This window comes from Clytia hemisphaerica, unplaced genomic scaffold (assembly GCF_902728285.1).
Source record: "Clytia hemisphaerica strain Z4C2 unplaced genomic scaffold, Clytia hemisphaerica genome assembly, whole genome shotgun sequence".
Taxonomy (NCBI): domain Eukaryota; kingdom Metazoa; phylum Cnidaria; class Hydrozoa; order Leptothecata; family Clytiidae; genus Clytia; species Clytia hemisphaerica.
In genome coordinates this window covers 2,054,628-2,077,700 of record NW_027104146.1, presented here as the reverse complement: position 1 = coordinate 2,077,700, position 23,073 = coordinate 2,054,628, and the positions used below count along the sequence as shown (strand labels likewise).

Here is a 23,073-nt window from a genome sequence, read left to right as displayed (position 1 = left end):
GTGTTTTTCAGCGACGGAGACGGTAAGGTTCTAATTTGACTAGATCATGACCAACTGAGGATGACGGTAAATTAGCACTTTTACCGTCCTCGATTTTGCGGGTCAGAACTGCGGGTTTTTCCAAATCGCTTCAGTCACTTTACCGTCCTCAAAAGTGCAAATACATAAACTCGCTATTAGTGAGGTTAAGTATACCGGGATAATCACGACGACGGACGAAAAATGTAATAGGCTAGTGGAAATACGAAATTTGATTGGTTGAAACTCACTAGCCTGTTAAATTTTCGTTCGTAGTCGTGATTTTACCGATTTACTTAACCTCACTAATGAACGGCGTATTAAAAAATACATGATTTCATTTTCGCACCGAGTAGGCTTTTAAATCGAAATATGAAAAAATCCGTATATATGAAATACAAAATCAATTGTCAAAAAGTTTCAGGTAGAAATATAAAGGGCTAAATACACTACACAATATATTGTCGGGCAATATATTGTCGATATATTGCTGAGTGCCGGCAATATATTGAAAAGGTGTCCGCAATATATTGTCAGCTTGATTTGCAATATTCTAACAATATAGGGGGATTGTTTACCGAAAAAAAATTCCTTTTTATAATAGAGTACCTGTTGTTTACTTCGTACATTACGGTCCGCAAACCATATTGTCAAATATTGTTCGTCAATATATTGTGTAGTCTAAGTAGCCCTTAACGAGGGGAGAAATAATTTGCAAAACTCCCTTGTGGGTTTTGAGGTACATCCAAGAGACACCAAATGCAACGACTAGAAGAGCTTCAAAAATCATTCCTAAATGGAATATTCTCTTTACAAAAACTGAACTATTGGGAAAAACTTAAAACTCTAAAACTATACAGTCTGGAAAGACGTAGAGAAAGATATCAAATCATCTATACTTGGTATATCTCAGAAAAATTTTCTCCAAATTTCAACCACTCTGAGAACAAAGGGGGTATCACCTGCTACGAAAACCAGAGGCTCGGACGAAAATGCCACCTTAAAGAAGTAAATTCTAAACACAAAAACATTATTATTATTATTATTATTATTATTATCCCTACAGGAGAGCGGATTCAAACAGTGTGAGAGAAATGGTGAATCATCGGATTTCCAAATTGGATGATTGAGAGACTCAAAAAACCTATCAAAAGTATCAAAAGTAAGTATCTATTGTGGGTTCTGTGGTGTAATAGTTAATTCTATTGAGACTAACTTATCAACATATGAATAGTTCTACAACAAACTTTTTACCTTGATTGACCCAGTGGACTTAAAGATATCGTCAATAATATAAATGTGGGTTTTGAGGTACGTATTCAAAAAAAGTGAAAATTTTAAAAAGCAATGACATAAAAACAATCTAACATATAACATTGAAAAATATGAGGAAGAACTCTTTTCATGGGACTCCTTGCACCATCAAACAATTTTCTTGATAAAAGCAGCCCAAAAAATAATTATTTAGGTCAGAAATTTAGTGTGGGTTTTGCGGTACATATACTTGTAGTCCAGACCCGATCAATCGAACTTGTCGAACCAATCGAACAATCGAACTAATCGAACTCCATCGAACGATTAAAGTTCGATTAAAAAAATTAATCGAACCTTATCGAACACTCACAATTTTTGAGGCAATAGCAGTTCGATTAGTTCGGTCAGTATAAAGTTCGATTAGTTCGATGATATTAAATCTCCATATATCTTCCCTCGCTTGCAAAAACTTTGTCCTGGCGGTGCGATTGCCATTTCGACAGTTCTCGGACTTAACAGCTTGACGTTTATTGTATCCGGAATAAAGTCCGTAGCCCCCTCTGTTGCGATTTCACGCGCGGCCGAGTGGCGGAATACTACGCCCCAACAAACCCCGCCTCTGGCGCTAAAAGGATATAGGAAAAGTGTGTAATCCGTTATCGGAAGTAATTTCCCGATTTACATTCTGAATTTGGCTTTGAAAAGAAGCTAATATACGGTGGCGGAGCAGCACAAACTTGTCGAACAAAATTGGTTTATCGAACTGATCGAACCGAAACCCATTGATCGAACTTAATCGAACACTCACAATCTTTTAAAAAATCTTAGAATTCGATTAATTTTTTTAATCGAACTTTAATCGTTCGATGGAGTTCGAGTAGTTCGATTGTTCGATTGGTTCGACAAGTTCGATTGATCGGGTCTGGTGTAGTGGAACACCCAAATGTCTGTGCACTCACTTCTAAGAGGAACGAAGAAGTATGATTGATAAACTTGGTGGAGTTATCAAAACAAATTTGTAAGAGATTTAACAGTAAGTCAAAATACAGACCAGATATCAACCTGTCCCATGTTTCGACCATCGTCCCAAGTTAGAGCAGTTGACGGTACGTTTACAGCATTACCATCTTTCAGCAGGGTTAAACGTCAGTTAGGGAAACCATCCAGGATCCTGCCATTCTTCAAGCCAGCAAAAACTAAATGATACACTTCTAAACTTAAGTTTCTTACTATTTTCCATAAAAAACAACCAAAAACATTGCTACTTCCCAAAGCTGGAGACCAAAACAAATGATCTTCCAAGATTATGGCGCCCTTTTGGATCTATTATTATGGCCATCTAAAATGGTGGAAAGAGTTGCGGAAAGACAGGGGCGCCCACTAGCTTCGAGGAAGGTAACACCAAAACGCCCAATATGATCTTCCAACAAAAAGTGAGTTAGTTGCCGCGCGAGTTATGTCATACACTCCACCGCAGCAGGCTAGAACGGTGTTTTAGTGAATATCAATAATTATAAGAATATCTTATGTGCTTAAATTCAGTAAACTTTGAGTGCTTCATTGAATATTAAGAAGATAAGAAGATAAAAAATGCGCTGGATAATTTTCATTGTAACAGTTTTTTGGTCAATCATTGCTGAAAGTTTGAAAAAAAAATTCCGACGCAAAAAAAAACTTCAGCCAATAAAAGCACATTGTGCTTATATTTACTATGTTTGCTACATCGTCTAGGCTAAAAAAAGTGCGAAAAGACACGAACGTCATTTTTTAATGAGTGTTGTTATGATTTTTTACATTGCGGTCGCGTACAGCTACAGGAACTCGCCAAATGTTCCTAAGCTGAACGTCAGAACGTCATGCGTCTTTCCTCGCACCATGCTAAACAGCAAACACTAAACTCAACAGAAATTGACCAAGCTTGAAAGCTTGCTTTGATTGAAAAGGATGGAAGAGATGTTACATAAATTCTTACCAAATACTTTTTGTTTTGAGACACGCTATATCACCGACAGACTGACTTTGAAATCAAAGTATAGAATTCCATCAAAATAACATGATGTGGATACAAGAAATGGCCAATTGATTTAAAAAGGCAAATTCGATTTTTGTCAAAGCTTATAAGAATCTTAATCTGTAACTTACAGATATCAATAGACAAAAATTATCTTTATATCCAATTTTTGTGATAAAAAATCAACTTAATAAAAAGAAAATGATCTAATAGAACTAACTTTGGAATTCTTAGAAATCTTAGAAACCACCCTCAATGCTCAAGAAGACGCCCATATAACCTATGAGACAGCAAATCTGTATGGGATCACATTTTTTCCTTTTTGTTTTGATACAGAAACCGTTCGACTCGTGTTTCTTCAAAAATTATTATACTTATAGGTAAGGATATGGTCCTGTGAACAGTACGGGTCAGTTAAAAGATTCACGACACGTTTCTGGAAAGCGATGTCATCTAGATGAGAACTCATAAACTCGGAAGACGTATTAAATTGTTGAGACGTCATTATTATCACAGAGTACTCTACTGCCATAGACCTAACCATGGTTTCGTTTGCAATTTAACATTGAAAAGCAAGGACATGAGAAGGAAGGTTGAAGGAAGTGAAAGTATGAAATAATCAGGTATGAAGAATAAGTTTAATTTTAGGCGTTAGCTTACTGTTTCTTTGTTGGCACAGATATTTAACAGCAGCCGCTGGCAGATTTTTTTGAAATATCTGTTCTTTTTTTCCAGGAGAGTAAATTTTATGGATATCTTTCTAGCTAAAGCTAGGACGACCCTGCCGGCGCACCGGACTCGATGGCACCGGACATCATAGTGGATGTCCGGTGTTGGATAAGAATACTTTTACCACCGCCCAGGCAACCCCAACACTAGACTTATGGAAGTCTGAAGTCCGATGTGTCCGGTGCACCACTGCTGTTCCCCTTCAGGCAAAATCGTCGATTCTGTAGAGGTCACGAAATTGCCAAGTACAGACATCGAAAAAAAAAATTCAAAATGGCTGCCGAGCAAGCACTGACAAAAACAAAAAATCAGGAGTTTTCATTTGCCTACTACAGCAGAATAAGACAGAGAAATGCAGTAAACCAGACCTTGAACCTTTTGTGGAGGGAAAGTTTTTTCGGATGTTTAAAAGTGATTTTTTCAATTTTTCATTGCTCATTAACATGAAAAGTTCTAAAATGAGATGTAAAAAGATCCTACATCGATGTCGAAAAACAGCTAGAAGGCTGATTGATTCAGCATGTCATCGTTTAGTCTAAAACAATTTTTGATCTGAAAATTCTCAAGAATATAAAAAACCCTTATTTCTGAGTTCAGGTCCTGAAAGTACTTTCAGAACTGTACGAAAAAATATGAAATTAAGCCCCTTCCAACTTTGAGTCTTTTTTTTTTAATGCAGGCTGCATCATTTGAGGATAGCACGCGCATGCCTCCACACACACCTAAAAGCCTCTTACAGTCAGGAACAGTCGCCTTATTAGGAGACGCCTCCTGATTAGGAGACCCGTCTCCTAATCAGGAGGTTCACGTCTCCTAATCAGGAGACGGGTGTAATTATCTCGTGAACGAGCAAACTGCGCATGATTTAATTGCTCCCAATGGAAAGAGCACAAAAAATTGATTCCATATGGTGATTTTCAGAAAAATCCACCGGTGGAATCAATCACAATTCTAATAATCCATAAGAACCAATCAGAAGTAAGAATCTGTCTTCTGAACAAAAGCGTCTCAAAAAGAAAAATGGCGGACATGAAAAAAATCAAGAGGGGCTTCCTTGTAGTGCTTTATATTAGGATTGTGATCGATTGCACCGAGAAATTTTGATAATTTTTTTAAAACTTTACCAATTCGAGGCTGCTCTTTCCATTAAAACTAGTTTCAAAATGCGCAGAAAAGCCTAAAGCCCTTAAAATTGAGATAAAAGTTTTATGTCTCCTAATTAGGAGACGGGTCTCCTAATCAAGCGACCCCAAGCGACCTACATGTCTCCTAATCAGGAGACGTCTCCTAATCAGGAGGCGTCTCCTAATCAGGAGGCGTCTCCTAATAAGGCGACTGTTCCTGACTGTCTTAGGAGAGTGATAAATCACACGCCTTAAATTTTGAGTTTTCAGCGAAAAGTAGTGCATCGCACACCTTATTATAAGCCTGAAACTCCTTAAATTAATGGTTTAGGAGTGTGATTGACAACACACCTGGAATTTTCAAATGACAAAGCCAGTTAATGGCCACAAAAATGCAAAATTACGACAAAAAGCTCAAAAATTTCAACTTTGGGCTGCCATTTTGAAAAATCAAAGAGGTTGATGGTTCCCAGTTTTTGTTTTCCAGCAGTAAACTCATGATACTCTTGGGAAATGAAAAGCTTTCCAGTTTTGATTTTCTCCATTTTGAGATTTTTGCCCTTAAAAATGGCTCAAACTTTGTCGCACGGTTTAAAAACCTGATTTTGGACCATGTTTTTTAAACAACCAGGTATCTGTATATCATGATTTTTACATTTTTCTGTTAAAAGTTGTACATATTTTCGGATTACAAAATATATCAAAATGAGACAATTTAAAAAAATTCACTTACTCAATTTGCTGTTATTGTCTGATTCTTACTGAAAGTGGCTCTTAAAATTAGTAAAATATGCTCTTATAATAATCATGGTAAAGACTATTGCGATTGCCAATTTCAAAATAAAAATGTTTGAGCACTTTCTCAAAGTAACTTTTTATTTAATTGAGCATAACTTTTGATCTAATGAAATAAATTTAATAAATAACCAATCAAAATTTCAAGTTTTAAATCTTTCTTCTTTCTATTGAAAAAGGATTAGTTCTTTTGAAATTTTTAGAGCTTGAGAAAATTCACTTAAATTTTTTGAAAGTTTGGGGGACTCAAAGTGCACCCAAACCCTTAACTTCGTCAATTTTTTGCCCTTTAAGACATAAAACTCACCTAAATTTACAAAAACGGCCCCAGCTCAAAGGTGTCATTATTAGATGAGCGATGTCAACATTAGACCAACCTACAGCAGTGGTTGGACTTTGGATTTTCTTTGCTCCTGAGGTAGAAACAATACTTTTCAATGATGGCTAGTTACCAGGTCTCCATATTTGAGGATTTTTGGTCCAAATTTGACAAATTTAATGTGAAAGTTATTTCACATTGCGGGTTTGAGAGGTCAATTTCTTGCAAGGCCCTCATTGTCACATGGTTATATTTGGACTTTTGTGGAGTCTTTAGTGGATACTTTCACTTTGCAAAAAAAATTAATTTGACAGTGAAGGCCTTTGCCATAATGGTGGCTTCAAATTCTTTGCATAAAAATTTATTCTTCCCCATGCAATTTCAGCCAAGGCCCTTGTTTCGAAGTTGTGTACTAAGTGGTCTAGTCTCGTTAGACCTACAGAAAGCCAATATCATAGACTATTTTAGCTTTTCATCAGGATTCCCCTTAGTAAGTAAGCAATTGCGCAATTGCATAACAGCCTTTTTCTGGCAAATTTTCATCATTTTGATCTATATGTTAAAGTTTAAACACCTAAAAATGACATTTCTAATGCTCCAAGGCTGAATATACTGAAAAGTACTCAACTTCCATATAAGGAAACTAAGTATGAAAATTTGTTTTATTTCAGAGTAAATTTAGAAAAATAAAATGTTTTACTAGAGGTTTTGCACATTACTAAATGAGTAATAGAAGAACCTCACAAAACTCTCAGCGTCACAACCATAAAACGCGGAGAGATTTTAGTCCAGTCAACAAAAATAAGGACTCCAAGCGAAATAAAAGTGACCATGACAGATTCAAAAGCGAAACTGACTTGTCAAAACAAGAAGATGGGGAGAAAGAAAAGGAGAAAGATAGCAGACGACAAAAAGAAAGAACAAATGTAAACAAATCAAAGAACAGGGCTCGTAGCCCTAGAGAACTAAAGATACTTATGATAGAAAAGTTGGTAATCAAAAGAGAGATTTAAAGATTAAGAACGATACCAAAGACAAAGGAAAAGAAAAGAAAGTACTGGAAACAGCAGGTATAGCATTCATCATATTTATTAAATCTGCAATAAACAAACATTTCTTTTTCCCATGTTTGGACTTGTACATGTTTTTATTATAAACCTGAATACTTGATTGAACAGTTGTTATTATAAAAACACTTTAAAATGTGAAATTTTTTATGCTTTAACATTATCTTGATTTTAAAAAGGCCAAAAATAGAATGAATAATTATAGAATGGTTTTGCTTTTGGATTTTAGAATACAATAGGACAGAATTTGAAATTAATTTTGCTTTGGAATTGTTTCATTTAGAACGGCACCCACTTTTCCAAGATAATTCTCGATTAGCACAGTTGATTGCACATGTTACTGGAAGCAATGAAGATGCAGCAAAGAGGGTGTCTGCCGCTCAAAATCTTCTTGAATATACATATGATGTTTCCCATTTAGAGGTAAAAACCCCTTTTACAAAAGTTTGTTTGTTTTATTTTTTTCAAATTTTCTTCTCATTGATTTTGTATGTTCGACGAACATATTAAGATTATTTTATTTTCTGTTTTCTAGCCACTGAAGAGAAACTGCTCAAGTATCTTTTCTGCATTGGAAGAAGTCCTTTGTGAAAGGTATCAAATTCATGATAATTTCATATTGGTTTCATATATTTTATTTCTACAGAAGGCCAGGACAACCAGGTTGAGGATTCTTGAAATATGTCAGCTTAAATTCATTGTGTTGACATTGTTTTTTGGACTAATGTATCTTTATATAGGCATACACAACGAATTTAAACTGGAAAATATCAAGAATCCTCAAATAATCTGAGAGTGTTTGTAGTGGTGTCAATGGAACCATAATATGTTCGCTCTGAGGCTGTTTTTAGTGCTGCTGATTATTTGCTCCTTGTAAATAAAACAAACAGTTATATTATGTCATACCCTTTTTTCAGGGGAAACAATGAGTTGAAAGACAAGATTATTATGTGTTATGCATCAATTGGTCACGTGCTTGGAATCGATTGTGATAAGTATGTATACATATACATTGTTTATTCGCTCAGAACTTTGATGTGCACAGCTTTCATTGCTGCAAATAAAGAAATTTCAGTTGGTCGGTAATTTTTTGAGTGCCACGAAAATAATTTGAGCAGGGGGTCTGAGCAGGGGGTCTGGCAGAACCCCATTAGAAAAGTCTGAAATGACCTTTAGATTGGCTAAACACATGTATTAATTCAAAATCTATTCCTCTTTTAAGAAACGTTATTAAGTATTTATCTAAGCCTCTAGTCTTTATTTTAACCGGACAAAACGAAAGGTTGAACTTCAGATTGGCCGGTAGAAACTACGAAATGACCGGTAATTACCAGTCACCGACCGTTATTTGCAGCACTGGCTTTCTATATATCTTTTTTCATTAGATATTATTACAATGAACTGGAATAAGCAATCTAAATAGCAGTGTTATGTCTTGATGTTTTTCTTTTATCTTCCTAGATTCTTTCAATGGGTCTTTTCCAAAATCCCATCAGCTCCAAACGATCAATTGAGAGTGTTTTATCTCAGAACAATTGCTGAGGTTAGTAAACTTGAAATTTGTGATTGTCAAATCCCCAAGTTTAGTTTTATTTACTAATGATTTGTTTTCCGTCTTTTAAACTAATGTAAATATTAAGTATTAAGTGTTTTAAAAAGTTTTTCAAATATTGGCTCTTCTAAAGGAAAATTTATCGAAAAAGTCTTCTCTTATACAAATAAATAAAAAAACTATTTGAATTATGTTCTATGTCTTTATCTCTTTAGGCTGTCAAGTTGGATGTAACAAGCCAAGTCTTCTATGATGCCATGGTGGTATGTTTATCAATTAATATTTGTCAGGAAGATATCTGATTTATAGAAAGACTTCTTTTTGAAATGTTTTGAACGGCTAGTTCGAAACGCAGGTCACAGGTCACAGGTCAACAAAGTGCAGACCGGAAAAAAGATCATAACATATACATAACATAACATCAATACATAACGCATTATATTACAAAAAAGTAATACATGTTATTTAGATATTATAGAATGACAATTGAATAAAATAACAACCTAGTGACACTTACTTACAAAAATATTAACAGAATCATAAAATCTGATGCAAGAAAAGAGAAAAACACGAAAAATATTTATAATACAGAATGTGATGTGGATGGTGTGAATGGTTATAAAACGGCACCAATCAGAAGCTTGTGAGGTCCCTAAGGGAGTGGTTTTAGAAGGATGAAACTAATTAATCATTCAATTGTTATTTTAATGACTTAATGACAATTTTTGACAAAAATGTTGACAGAATCACAAAATATCATGTCTTACAAGAAGGTAGTTTTAGAGTGATGAGTTTTATCATATGTAACCATCATATAACATTACAATATGTAATATACCTGTTGTTATACGTATAATATGGTTTTAAATTTTCTGCTCTGCGTTATACACGGCGCAAACTGCGAAAGATCGATAAAAGCACATGGTTAAATTTTGATGTTTGAAATGGTTTTATATGGATGAAATTGCTTGAGAATTATGTTTTTGATAATTCTTTGTGTTTTCCAAACATTTTCCTCTGCAATGACATTGATTAGAGTCAACCTGTCATCACTGACCTGTGACCTGTGACCTGCGTTTCGAACTAGCCGTGTTTTGAAATTTTTCAAAAGTGAATTTTAATTTCACAACCACTAAACAAAATTCAATATTTTTGTTTTGTAAAATTTCACATTTTCAGGACAGTTAGTCATCAAATTATTATTATATAACTCATCAAATTTTAATGTTTTCTTTGTTTTCTATTATAATTCATTATAGCGGTCAATAAGTTAGCCATTAAAGATTCAAACAGCGGGCTGTATTAAAATGTTCTGTGACTCAAATAAGTGTACTCGTGCTAAGAAAAGTAAGGCATATCTCGTCAGTGGGCTGAGATATCATTAACCACCTCTGCTTCGCATCAGGCCCAAATGACACTGTCGGGCCAATAATCAAACTACGCGGGCCAAAAATAGTAACAACCTCAAACTGAACATTATTGTCATATTATGTATTTTTGGGATACTAATTCAAATAATTTTGATGTATTTAGATGATTATGGCGTATTTGCAAGATGTTCTTGAGAATGCAGATTCTCCTGGTAAGAACTCTATCAAATTTATAATTCCAGTTTTAAGTTTTTCCTCCATCTCATTTATCAGGCCTGGCCATGTATGGGGTGCTATTGCACTCGCACACACTGGTACACACCTAAAATAAAAAAAGCTTGTGAGTGCTAAAATAGCACTCCTAAAATATACAAGAATATACAAAATCCCTTTTGCAAGGGCTAATAGCACGCCATAATCTATGACATATCTTTTATGGAGTGCTATTTTGACATGCGCAAGGTATTGTTCATAGCCTGTTTAAGGTTGAATTGAATTGTCTAGTTTCTCAAACTAAAACAGTAAATTAAAAGTAAATTTTCAGAAGCATTTTCAATTATAAAATTTCTTTTTGTTTGAAAGCTAATAATCACTCTCGTTACATTTAGAGCTTTTACTGGTCCTTTTGGACGTACTCAAAATCATTGCTAGAGACTACCCACACATTTTTGCAGAGTATTTCAGGGTAATTTATTGTTTTTCATGCATTTTAATGTCAGTTCTACATTTTGAAAACTATAGTTACAGCCAAAAACTATTCTTAATCATCATTTTTTGCTCACTTTAAAGGACACTGTTGACATTTTGGTTGGCTGGCATATTGATACATCCCAGAATGATGCACTGACACAGAAAACAGCTGGTAAATTTTCCCCCGTGATGAGCCAGAATAATTTGCTAATATTTTTTGTTGTTTGGAGGGTGTTGTTTTTTCCCTAGTCACTCCAATTCGTGGTCGAATTCCATAAATTTTTTATAGTGATGTGATTTTTATTTCTGAAATTATATTTAAAGACCACTTTATACCTATTTTTTTAGATTGTTTGGTCAGCTTTCATCCTTACTGGGTGTCAGACATGAGATTCTCATTGACACTTCTTGGACAGTTCTTGGAGGATATGGAAGCTTATGCAGAGGTATTGTATTTGAACGCAACATCACAGAAAGCTATGTTAATGGACACAAATTGATAGTTTAGCTACTTGCATCTTTCATGCCTCTGTGGTGAAGTGCAATCTATTTTTAGCATTCAAATAGCTCAACTAAATTGACTTTAATTCATCACTTCAATGTCTTACATTTTTCACTGTTGTCAAAAAGAATTTTTCTGTAATTTCACTACCAGTCTCCTGAAAAGCTGACTGTGTCACTAACGCTTGATAGGTGTAAAATGTCAATAAAGCTATTATATTTACCACTTCATTATCTTTGCCCAAAATTCAACCTATGATTACCCATTATTGTTGATCACATTAGGAACTTGATAGTATCAACCACGGAAAGGTCGAGAAAGAAGAAGTTGCAGGACCCTTCACAGCATTGCCAAAACTAACAGCACTTACAAAGTGAGTAGAATCATAACTATGCATTTATTTCAAAATTTTGCTGTTAAAAAAGTACATTACTTCAAGTTACATGCCTTACGACAATCATCAGACATATAAATAAAAGCATTTTCTGTTTTATTTTCAATAAATTATTAGATAAATTAAAAAAATTAAATGTTTTTATTTGTACGTCTGATGATGAACTTGAAATAATGTACTTTTTTTAACAGCGAAATTTTGAAATAAATTTATGAATTTGCTCTGCACTCTTTTAAATGGTCGTTCAACTACTATATATAAAATCATAACCAAATAATTGCTGATTGTTACCTTTAAATGGCAATCTTAATAAATGTCATTTAAGGTGATGGGAGAAGTTGCGCTTTATCATAACTATTTTTACCCTATTCAGCATAGAGTACTCTCTTTCTTTCTTAGAGTTTTCACTACAGTAGTATCAGGGCTTGGTGAATTCTTCAGTCCTGGTCGAGAAGCAAAGATAACATCAGGATACATCAGTGATGTAAGTCTAAACGTCATCATATGGATTAGAATTCACATATTTATATTGAGTCTCTATGATGGAGCGTTAGCTATTCCAATATAGGTAATGCTGATATAGACGTTGGAGCGTTAGCTATTTTCTAGCATTCTAACTAGTCCAATACAGGTAATTGCTGATATAGAGGTCATAAATGTGCTGGTTAGGTCTAATATTGTCAATCACTTTTTTGTCACACTCCAGATAAACTGTGTATTCCAATATCATCTTACTTTTAGACTGTTGAACGAATTATAAAGTGTGTGGATATTTGTGGATTTGGTTTGCAGTTTGAAAAGCTTCTGATTGCAGGTACAACTTTTATTCGGAAGCTGGATTATGCCGTTGATCCCAGCTCTAATAAGGGAAAACTACAAGTAACATAACAAAAAGTAATTACAAAGAAAAAATGAATTCTTCATACTTTTTTTAAAGAAATTATCTTTTAGCGAGGGAAAAAAGGAACCTGTGTAGAGTCTTCACCTATACACATGTAAAGCTTTGCATTAGGTTGCACCAATATCAATTAATCTTCCATCTTTTCATTTTTATAGCCAACAAATGTTTGACAGTGCTTGTTACGTCACTTGGTCATGCTATCAGCGTCAGTTGTTTGAAACTCATCAAATTTGTGAATGGTCAGCTGGATTCCAAGAAGAATGTCACTTATCATTTGTTAAAGTCTTCTCTTCATCTTATGGATAAGGTGAATTTAAAGGGGAATATTCTCCGGGGAAATTGATTTTTACAGAACCTATTTTTGTGGTGCTACTCACTAACCTTTATTTACCCTGGACAAAGCTTCTCAATCCCAGCCAAGCAAAATCTTTGATCGGAGTTTTTTGAAAATTGGTACCCTAATGTCGGCACTACTCGATAGCGGTGTAAATGCATCGAGAGCGCTAGGTCTACTTTTTCTCAAATTCTTTTGATGATGTAGCGGCGTTAGACGTTAATTTTTAACATTGCAATGGCTTCTCCTTGGGTACCAATTCTAAAAAAACTCCAATCAAAGATGGCAGATATTGTTTGGTCCAGGGTTATATAAAGGTCAGTGGTGCTACTGCTAGGGTATGAAATTTTGAATATTTTCACCATTTTCTAGGGTTTTTTTACGGAATCTTATAGTGCAGAGTAAGTGCAAAAAAAGTAAAAAGAGGGATTTAAAGGCGAATTACGATAGATAATTTAGCTTGTTTACTTCATAATTTCTACAGGCTGTCGCAACAGTTGGAGCTTCTCTACCTGTAGATGTCATCCCAGAATTACTACAAGTGGAGAAACCATTGATGCGATACCGCTCCATTGCTGATCCTGAAGTGCTGGCCATCGTGATGAGAGTGTTCCAAAGTTTGCTCAGCATCAAGAACATGCCATTACTAGAAAAGATATACAAGTGAGTACTGTGGGGCTTCTTTAAAAATTGAATCTTTATACAAAATGCTAATTTTTTAATTGAAAAATATCCTTCTTTTCAGATACGTGATCACGGACATTCAATTTCATTACGCTGTCTTGCAACAAGCCTCCAAAGGAACAGAAGAAGAAAAGGTAATAAAGTTTTTTGTTCATGCTGGGATCTACCAAAATCTTTTGTTTCAGCTCTAGATTTCTTATTGCTTTGTCAACCTTCCTAAGGGTCTCTGTAAACTGCTTCAAAAGAATAAAAAAACAAGCTGAATCCAAATATTTTATGGTTTTAACATATTGAATCCAAAGATTCATAATACTTGTTAAAGTCCAGAATTTTAATTTTAATCTTAATTTGTTTTCACATATTAAATTCCACCATCTAGGATGCTGCAATAAACGAGAATAATTCCTACCCTCTGGCCGTCTTCAACATCTCAGTATTAGCTGAAATTGCAACGTATAAATCTACCATCAGCGGAGCTTGGAAAGTTGAACCTTCAACTTTCAATCTGCTCACTAAACTCCTTGATCCGACCAACAAAGAAATGGCAATCAGTTTCCCAGGAGTCCAATATGCAATTTTAACAACTTTATACACTCATTCACAACGCTGTAATAATTTTGTACCGGGTACTAAGACCAAGTCGTCTGGCAACTGCAATGATTCAATACATCTCATCCGTGTTTTATGTGCTATTCTGGCGGACCTGTCAAGCACCACAAATGCAAAGTAAGAAGGATGGGAAATACAGTGTGTCCCAAAAAAAGTGGACAAATTTTCACAATTAAATATCCATTGATTGAACATAGAATATTAATTTGAGAATTTGTCCTTTTTTTTTGGGACACGCTGTACAATTCGTTTTGCTAGTAAAATTTCGTCAACTGTCGATTAGTTTTTTTCGTGTATCCTTTAATTTCATTTTGGGTTTAAGGTGATTTATCTTTCCCAAGTCAATTGTTTTTGTTTTTCCTTTTTTTGTCACTTTGTGATGCTATCCATTTACAGAAATAAATGATATCTATAGGGCTTACTAGATCATAATTACCATTTGTTTTTGGCAGGAACTGAGTTTTATTCGTTGCTCTTTGTTTCACTTTTATAGATGTTTATGTGCAAATTGGTTGTGCGAGATAACCAATTCGATTGCTTCACTGTCCATGGATCTTCAAAAGAGACAGTGGGACTTGTTACCCATCGTTGAGACGTTCATCAAATCAGGTACACTTTTGACGAAGTACAGGAAAGCTTTAACTTTCTTTTAATAGTAAATTACAGGATTTATTTGGATGCCGTTTTTTTTTTATTGGTTAAGGATGAAAATATTAAATGTATTATTTTTAAAGGACGCCGAAACAACCATGACTCGTATCGGAGCAAAAATTGACAAATCAACAGGGTTTTCTATTCAGTGGGGATGCCTAAAACTGGAATAGTAGACAATGTTGCAACTGTTCCGCCTGTAGACGGAAATCTGTCCCCTTGAATTTTGTAACATAGATTTCCGTTCATAACAAACCCTTCCTAGCCGAAAATTAGAGTCAGATTTAAAACGTTCCGTCTAGATTCACTGATGCCGGTATTTTATTTTCCACACTGAATATATTCGAATATATAAAAAATTCTCTGATTTTTTAACTTCATTTTTATCCTCTACTACTAGTTCATTTCCTTGACAAGACCGTGAAAAAGGAGATAGCAGACTGCACTACTAAGTTGACACAGAGCAATCTGATTCATACAGTACCACTTGGTCGCCTGTTGGCAGAGTTTATGATGCAGTTAACTGACATTGATGAAAACATTCGACAGAAGTTCCAAAAGGTCATCCTCTCCTTCCCAGCTGATATTATTGCAAGGTACAGAATTGCTCAGATAATTTCGATTCTACTACACCCTTTTTTTATAAGAAAATGAGGCTGAAAACTGACTGAAACCTAAGAACAAAATTAAGAACAATTTGACTCTCAGATTTCAGAAATACCTAAGACAGTACTGATTTTAAACAGATTTTATAAGATTTTATGTAAAGAAACTAAAAGTCAATTAAGATTTAAGAACAGCCCAGCCTGAGCCAAAATTTATTGGTTCTTGTAATCAAAAAGCGTGTATTGCAGGCTTTGTCTGTTGCTTTTTCTGTTGATGACAAAGAATGAACACTACTTGCCTTCTGTTCAACCCAACAGGCATTTAGCTTCAATTCCTTTATGACTTTTTGGTGAATTTGTGATACTTTTAGTAAAACATTTTATTAATTGAGAGATGAAAGCAAAAAGGTGATGGAAGAATTAACCTTTTGGGGATCGGCCTCATCTCAGTCAAAAATAATTTAATTGATGGTGACACACAGCTTTTTCGTTGGCTCTTTTTTAGCAAAACTCGTTCCATTCTCGTTCTTTCTTCGATTATTATCTTTTGCTGTTTCAGTTTACCGACGGTGTTCCATCAGATCTTCAAAGCACCTTCCGTACCCGGTTTCTTATCCAACAGCAAGGACGTCTGGTTGTTATGTAAACGGCACATGTGTCGCACACCCACTGGTACGCTGCGTTCACACGGGTTCAAGATCATCATGAACTATCTGCTAGAAATGAAAAAAGAAGATAGGTAAGCAGAAGTAGATCATCTTTTTACGGTGTGAGTGACGGTACCAAGTTGGACCTCGAGGCCGAACAATTGTTTGTAATTGCTTTGAGGTCAATTCAATTTATGACAAATAGAATGGCTTAGTTTCATTTCCTGCGATCACGGTCTTAGTAATGCTTTTATGTTTGTAGATTGGAAGGTTTGTCATGGATGGAACCGCTGTATTCCAGTGCACAACGTCTTGGTAAAATAGTGGACCCAGTGTCCGGGGACCTGAACATGGTACAATTTTTACCCAAATCCATCGACGGTGCTTTTCCTATCAACGTAAGTGTGTGTGTCCTTTTTTTTCAGACAGTTTTGAATTTAATTTTAGTGTCCCTCCACTCAAAGTACAGGGAGAGGCTTAGGCCTATCTTTCTCTCTACCCACTCGCTACCTCCGTCATCGTCAAATTTCATGACTTTCATACTTAAAATATAATCTCAAAACTCTATTCCAGTCATCTTGAGAATTGAAAATCTATTGATGGAGAAATTTTGATAATGAGTTTCGAGAATTTTACTTTACGCAAAATTGTCCGCTTTTTTTGGGACACACAGTATAATTTGTATTTTCTTCCAGGGAAATGACAATGGATTTTTGTTGTGCTTTTGGGTGTGTTGGATGGCAGCTGAGTTTTGTGTGTTATCACGTTTGAAAACACCACTGGGAAAAGCATCCGACACTTTCCAGACTATCGAAGGTAAGAGATTACTTTGCAGCTAAAGCGAGCTTCTAGGGAGATAGAATCAGACAATTATTATAATTGTTCGAAAATCTATCGCACTGCCTCGAAGGTACTGTAAAAGATTGCTTCAACCCGTTATGTGTCACCGACATTATATGAGATCGCTCAATTTTTTCAGTTCTGTACCGGGAGGTCTGGACCATGCCGCTTTTTTTACCCCGCCCGAGTGAGAGGTCTTGGATCGTTACTGGATGTCTTTGATGGCTTACGGAAAAGAAAAAAATTTGCAGCGGCACGTCTTTTCTATATCAGAATAAAGATAAAATTAAAAAAGAATATCTTTAAGCGAGGAATGATTTAAGTTAGAGCTATCTACGTAGCTGAACCTTTTGTTAAATATCTTGCGTTATTTTCTGTGACTTTTAGCTTCGATCAAAGAAATGGAGGCTCGTTTTCGAGAATCGTCATCAAGCAGTAAGAAGAATATGAAGAACGACGGAACACAGGTTTCTGAAGGTAACCCTAGTGTCCCTCTTCCAAACAAAAGATTCGCTTGGATTTATACACTGATATGAGTGCTTAACTAAAATTAAAACACTTGAGAGAATGAGGTCGACGTTCCTCGTCTTGCATCAGAGCTTACTTCAGGGTAAACTCAGACTGTACACGTTTAAGTTTCAGCAATACCATACCTACCGCGTTTTGAAGTTCCCTTAACCCCTCACTGGAATCTCGACTCGGTTATTTTCATCGAACCAAGATAGAATATTAAGAAAATAGTTCGATACGTCTTATCAGTCGTCTATGGGGCTGTTTATATGCAAGCAGACTGGCCTTGCTAGGTGAGGCGGGATGGACTTTCGAACGTTCCGTCACAATTTTTGACGAGTAGAATAACTAAAAATAGACCACGTGACGTTCGAAAACCAACTCACCTAGTCAGGCCAGCCGGCCTCCATGTGACCAGCCCCTATATCTATCTTTAAGCTCTGACACGACTTTTCTAATACCGTATTACTTCGAATAAACGCCCCTTTCGTTTAGGGCGTTTATTAAGCTTTCCCTTAGGGGAGGGGAGGCATTTCGAGGGGGCGTTTATTCGAAGTAATACGGTATATCATAAGTACGCTGGCTTTTTCATTAAGTTCTACCATTATTTTCAGATTGTTCTAAGTACCTTGTGATCCACCAGGCAGTGCTGTTACTTCAATTTTTGGAAGATCTTGAAAAATTGATGTATAATGCTTACGAGGGAACAGCTACATCATTACCGCAGTATATGAGGGTTTGTAGATCATTATTTTTTCCATTGTTTTGAAATCTATTGAAAATAGGGCCAAAAGCTATCTGAAAAAAATACAAAAAAATGATTTAAACGCGTAAAAGAATAAACACCACCCAGCAGAACTTCTAAAATAACTATAATTCTTATCCATAATCAATATTTTGGGCAATCGGAATCGCAGACCTCTATAGATATACTTCCTATATAAGAAACTTTTTTCGCTAGAGGATGAGCAGAAGCCTAGTATTTTGGGCAATCGGAATCGAATGTTTTCTAGATGCTATAATGGTTTCTATCAAGTATAATAACTTAACTTCTGTCTTCCATTACATGTCTGATTTTTGTATGTTTTTTTCGCTTTCAGCCTGTGCGAACGTTTTTCCGCACCAACCGTAACACGTGCTGTGAATGGCTAAATCGTATCCAGGAGAGTACCACCAAACTAGCAAACCTTTGCGGCAGCCCCGAGAAAGCGATACGCAACGGCTTCCGCTGGCTTCAACGGTTAAAAAATACGGGCAACACCCACGGGAGCGAATTTGAAAATGCCGTCGTGACTGTTGTTGACTCGCTCATACAACTCCATTGTGATCAAGGTGTCAAGGGAATTCTTGACTGGGCGAGGAAAGAAGTTGGACGAGATTTCTATTGGTTGCACGCGGCCATCCCGAAAGCTAATGGAGGGTTGGTATATGATAGACTATATACTACTTCGGTTGAGGGAGTTTTGTGAAGCTGGAAGCAAACCATAAAACATGGTTCTTCAAACATTTGAAACATGAAACGTCACGATGTTTGAAGAACAACGCTTGACGGTTTGCTCCCAGCTTTATCTTTAGAATTAGGTTTAAGCCCAAAGAAGCAAAATCGTGCCTTTATACCTTTATGGAGTCAAGATCTTGAGGGATTCATGACTATGCTTACAATTCAAACAATTTTGAATAAGACACACATTGACTTAAGCTATTATATGGGGAGTCGCACCTTGTAAGGGAATTACACTTGATAATTTAAGGGTAATCAGAAAGTCTTAGTACAAAGAAGTGGAGAAAACAAATCCTCCACCATTAGACCCCCTTCGGTGTAGATGAATACAGAAGATGCTTATATCCGATTGTTTTTCGAAATTAATTCGAGTATGGTTTATTTTCATGAGAACTAAATATTTATTTTTGTTTTAATAGTTTGGAAAATGCAGCTCTCCAACTAAAGACAGGTCTTCACAGTTACTTGTCACCTGATCGATTGAAAACGGAGAATTTGAACGAACCGAAGAAAACAACGGTGACGGTGTTGACCAAAGATCCTGTCATCAATGCTGATTCCAACTCCATTCAATTCCTCGTTCGACAGGTATATATATTTCGTGTTGTCTTAATTGTCTTAAATGACAGTCTACCTGTCCCAAGCCAGTACCGAGTTTATGTATCTGTGTTTTTCAGCGACGGAGACGGTAGACTAGATCATGACCAACTGAGGACGACGGTAAATCAGCACTTTTACCGTCCTCGATTTTGCAGGTCAGAATTGCGGGTTTTTCCAAATCGCTTCAGTTACTCTACCGTCCTCAAATGTGCAAATACATAAACTCGCTAGTATAAAGACAGAGGGAGCCAGGAAGGACTAATTATCCTTTCATTGTAACATCGTCTCTCTAAGAGGAAAAAGAATTCGGCCACTTTTTGTTGTTTGTAGCTCTGACAGGAGAAAACATTTTATTTTTTCATTCTATATATATATATGTGAAGAAATTCTGTCCAACTATATTCACTCAGGAGATTTGGGTGGCAGAGAAGCATATGCATTTCGTCCTTCTTTGGACTCATCAACACTGTGTACTGCTATATAATTTTGCAATCACGCCCCCGTGTATCCCGGGTTTTTTTTTACGTTACTGATGGACGCCAGAGAATTCACTGGCGCTCTCAGTGAGCATGAAAAAGCCGATAATACGCAGAACGAGGTTGATGATTTTGATCAATATCTCATGGCCTGTTTATAAGTTCTTGATTTTCGTCGTCTTTTATCCACAGAGCCATGCTAGCCTTGAATTCTATCAAAATTCTCTTACGTTGGTTTTTTTGTTGCCCAAAACTCCACTATCTAAAGTGTAAGTTGGGAAATTCTTCAGAAAGTATTAAAAAAGACGTCTTGGCCTTAGTCCACTATTTTAACTCTCTCCCATAACTTTATTTTACACACAGATAACAGATTGCTACTTGCAACTGTGTGATTGGAACGAAGTTCAAGAGTGGAATAAACAGATCAAAGGCTTACAATCCAAATTCCCTTCCGTACAAGGTTTGAGTTTGGCCATTGATCACAGCTATGTCAAGTAAGATAGATTCATTTCTTACTACTGTTCACTCTCTCTAATTGGAACCCCTCATTATTCGAATCTTTTTGTAATTGGAACTAAAATAATTGGTCATTACAGCTGAAAGGTGGTTTAAAATACTCTCTGCAATTCGATTCTTTCTCTAATTCGAAGAAAATATTTTGCCCCTTGAAGATCGAATTAGAGAGAGATGTTTGTTCTGATACAAATTTGATACTGTCTTTTTTGACGTTTTTTAACTGTTTTTTATAATGACTTTTGATTTTATACCTCCATATCTCGATAACTACTTTTCCAAAATTAAAAAATGATACATCAAAATTTAAGTTTGCCTTTCCTCTTTACCATGAAAAAAGAATTTAAAATTCAATTTTTTTCGGACACAGTTGCCCTCCTAACTCTTATATTTTTTCGTGGGTCACCCCGGTAGGTGCGATTGCAAAACTGTCAAACTTTCCATCCATTCAAAGTAAATCATAGTACAGTAGAGTTTCTGTAACTTGAACCTCTATAGCTATAAGTCGAATGCCTCCTTGAACAAGGTTCCGGGTCCCTTCAGGCAACAAAGCTTTATAAATAAGCCTCAATAACTCGATATCTCCATAATGATGGGGTGTGTAGATCAACAAACTATTAGAAGTAACACATCCGCCAAAGAAATGTTTTTCCCAGTGAGTTTGGTATTTATTTTTTTCTTTCACAGAGCTATGATGAAATTTGAGGAGCACGATTTCGCGGGCGTCCACGAACAACTAGAACAAATCCCCGGCTCAACCATGGGTAACATGATGCAAGAACAATTCCCAGTTCTCGGTGCCGTCAAAGAAGAAAAAGACAATCGCGTCGTCAAGACAACACAATCGGCTGCCGGTAGTAAAGAAGATCTTTTGGCTGACAAATTGACACCGCATGCGTTGTTATGTAAGAGTAGGATTTTCTTGATGCAAGCATTGACTTTGTACTGGACGTCAGGATTAAACACTTTGAAAGGCAGCCGTATTGGAAGTCTTCACAGCTCGTCTTGGTTAGTTCAATTTTACTGCACTAAATACAATAGCAAGCGACTTAAACTTTTTACTTTACGCTCTATACTGCCATTTTTCTTTTGTTGAAGTAGCACCGTTTATTATTTTACGATGATAACTTGCAAATCATACTGCACGAAATTAAATCTAACTTTGTTTTCATTCGACTATGATTTCTCACGACTAAACCTTTTTACGAGAAAGTCAAGAGATACTGAAAGTAGTCTTCTGAGCTACTTCACAGTCATAATACATTAAAAATTAGATTACTGATGATTATTTCACCTTTAATTTTGTAAATTTCGGCACGTCACGATTGATTACTCTCTACAGAATGCAATTAACGATTAATTGCTCTCTTTGAAGGCGCCAAGTGAGAAAAAATGACCCATAGTGCATCGTTACTGATGATATTTCACCTTTTACTTCTCAGGGAAAATGTGGACAAGTTGTTATCGCAAGCGCACGACACAGCTTTCATCCCCTTGCAAGGATTACTGTTGAATGGGTCTGCTCAAAGTAAAGCACCCTTCCTAATGCAGTTGAAATCGATCGCCGCTATTCGTGAAACGCTGATGGTCGCTGATGAAGATGTGGTATGTTTTCCTATTCAATATTTTTTGCTCCTAATCAGCCTTCGTTAGAAGAACAGTAGAACTTCCGTGCCATTTCGAGATTTAATTTGGGAAAGATGTTTTCAGGCTAAATAGTGGTCTTTCGACGTGGCTAGTTTACATAATCATTGCCATAATGGAAGGAATTATTTAATTTCCATATGGAATCGCCTCTACATATTCAAATGATTTCTTCCATAATGGCGAATTTCCTGCTGAGTAACCTTGTAACTTTATCGAATCTGAAAAGACCTCTTACTCATTTAACTGTTTGATCATCTTCTCTATATAATTTACGCTTGTTCCCAAGTTCGATAATATTCTAACATGAAGACGTACTCTTCCATTGAAATCAAATCTGGTTTAGATCTCAATTCATTAAAAAATAAGTAAAGAGAGTCTGCTTTTTACAATCTTACTGGAACATTTTCAACTCAGGATCCAAACGCGATGTTATTCAACGTTTACGGGCGTACGCATTACATTGACGCCCAAAAGACGGACATATCCATTCTTAATGAATCACTGCGTACTGCGTCCTACCTACAATTCCACCACACACTCCACAAGAAAGGGTGGGTGGCACCCACCACCAACCTCAACCACAAGGTCCCTAACATCCAAACATTACAAGTGATGACTGCAAAGTTAGCAAGAAAACAAGGTAAGTATTTTTTTGGTTGAATCTGGAAAAAGATGATGAAATTCCCGTTATTACGTATGATACACTTTGATGTATTTTGGGTCTCAAATC

At 35.9% G+C, this 23,073-nt stretch overlaps 1 protein-coding gene across 1 annotated transcript in view; it reads left to right on the top strand.

Moving 5' to 3' along the window:
* Positions 1-6,919: 6,919 nt before the first annotated feature.
* Positions 6,920-23,073, top strand: part of LOC136813905 (serine/threonine-protein kinase SMG1-like) — a 57,862-nt gene continuing 41,708 nt past the window's right edge. Inside the window, exons 1-30 of the mRNA XM_067070409.1 lie at positions 6,920-7,320; positions 7,601-7,740; positions 7,853-7,911; positions 8,235-8,312; positions 8,779-8,860; positions 9,085-9,132; positions 10,403-10,451; positions 10,848-10,924; positions 11,029-11,101; positions 11,278-11,375; positions 11,716-11,804; positions 12,225-12,309; positions 12,567-12,639; positions 12,882-13,033; positions 13,545-13,723; positions 13,806-13,878; positions 14,124-14,470; positions 14,847-14,962; positions 15,405-15,600; positions 16,169-16,348; positions 16,519-16,654; positions 16,952-17,072; positions 17,484-17,573; positions 18,221-18,342; positions 18,707-19,026; positions 19,527-19,695; positions 20,547-20,677; positions 21,384-21,704; positions 22,139-22,301; positions 22,758-22,983. Of these exons, the coding sequence (XP_066926510.1) occupies positions 8,266-8,312; positions 8,779-8,860; positions 9,085-9,132; positions 10,403-10,451; positions 10,848-10,924; positions 11,029-11,101; positions 11,278-11,375; positions 11,716-11,804; positions 12,225-12,309; positions 12,567-12,639; positions 12,882-13,033; positions 13,545-13,723; positions 13,806-13,878; positions 14,124-14,470; positions 14,847-14,962; positions 15,405-15,600; positions 16,169-16,348; positions 16,519-16,654; positions 16,952-17,072; positions 17,484-17,573; positions 18,221-18,342; positions 18,707-19,026; positions 19,527-19,695; positions 20,547-20,677; positions 21,384-21,704; positions 22,139-22,301; positions 22,758-22,983 (3,763 nt within the window). The 5' untranslated portion in view covers positions 6,920-7,320; positions 7,601-7,740; positions 7,853-7,911; positions 8,235-8,265. The remainder of the gene's footprint in view (positions 7,321-7,600; positions 7,741-7,852; positions 7,912-8,234; positions 8,313-8,778; positions 8,861-9,084; positions 9,133-10,402; positions 10,452-10,847; positions 10,925-11,028; positions 11,102-11,277; positions 11,376-11,715; positions 11,805-12,224; positions 12,310-12,566; positions 12,640-12,881; positions 13,034-13,544; positions 13,724-13,805; positions 13,879-14,123; positions 14,471-14,846; positions 14,963-15,404; positions 15,601-16,168; positions 16,349-16,518; positions 16,655-16,951; positions 17,073-17,483; positions 17,574-18,220; positions 18,343-18,706; positions 19,027-19,526; positions 19,696-20,546; positions 20,678-21,383; positions 21,705-22,138; positions 22,302-22,757; positions 22,984-23,073) is intronic.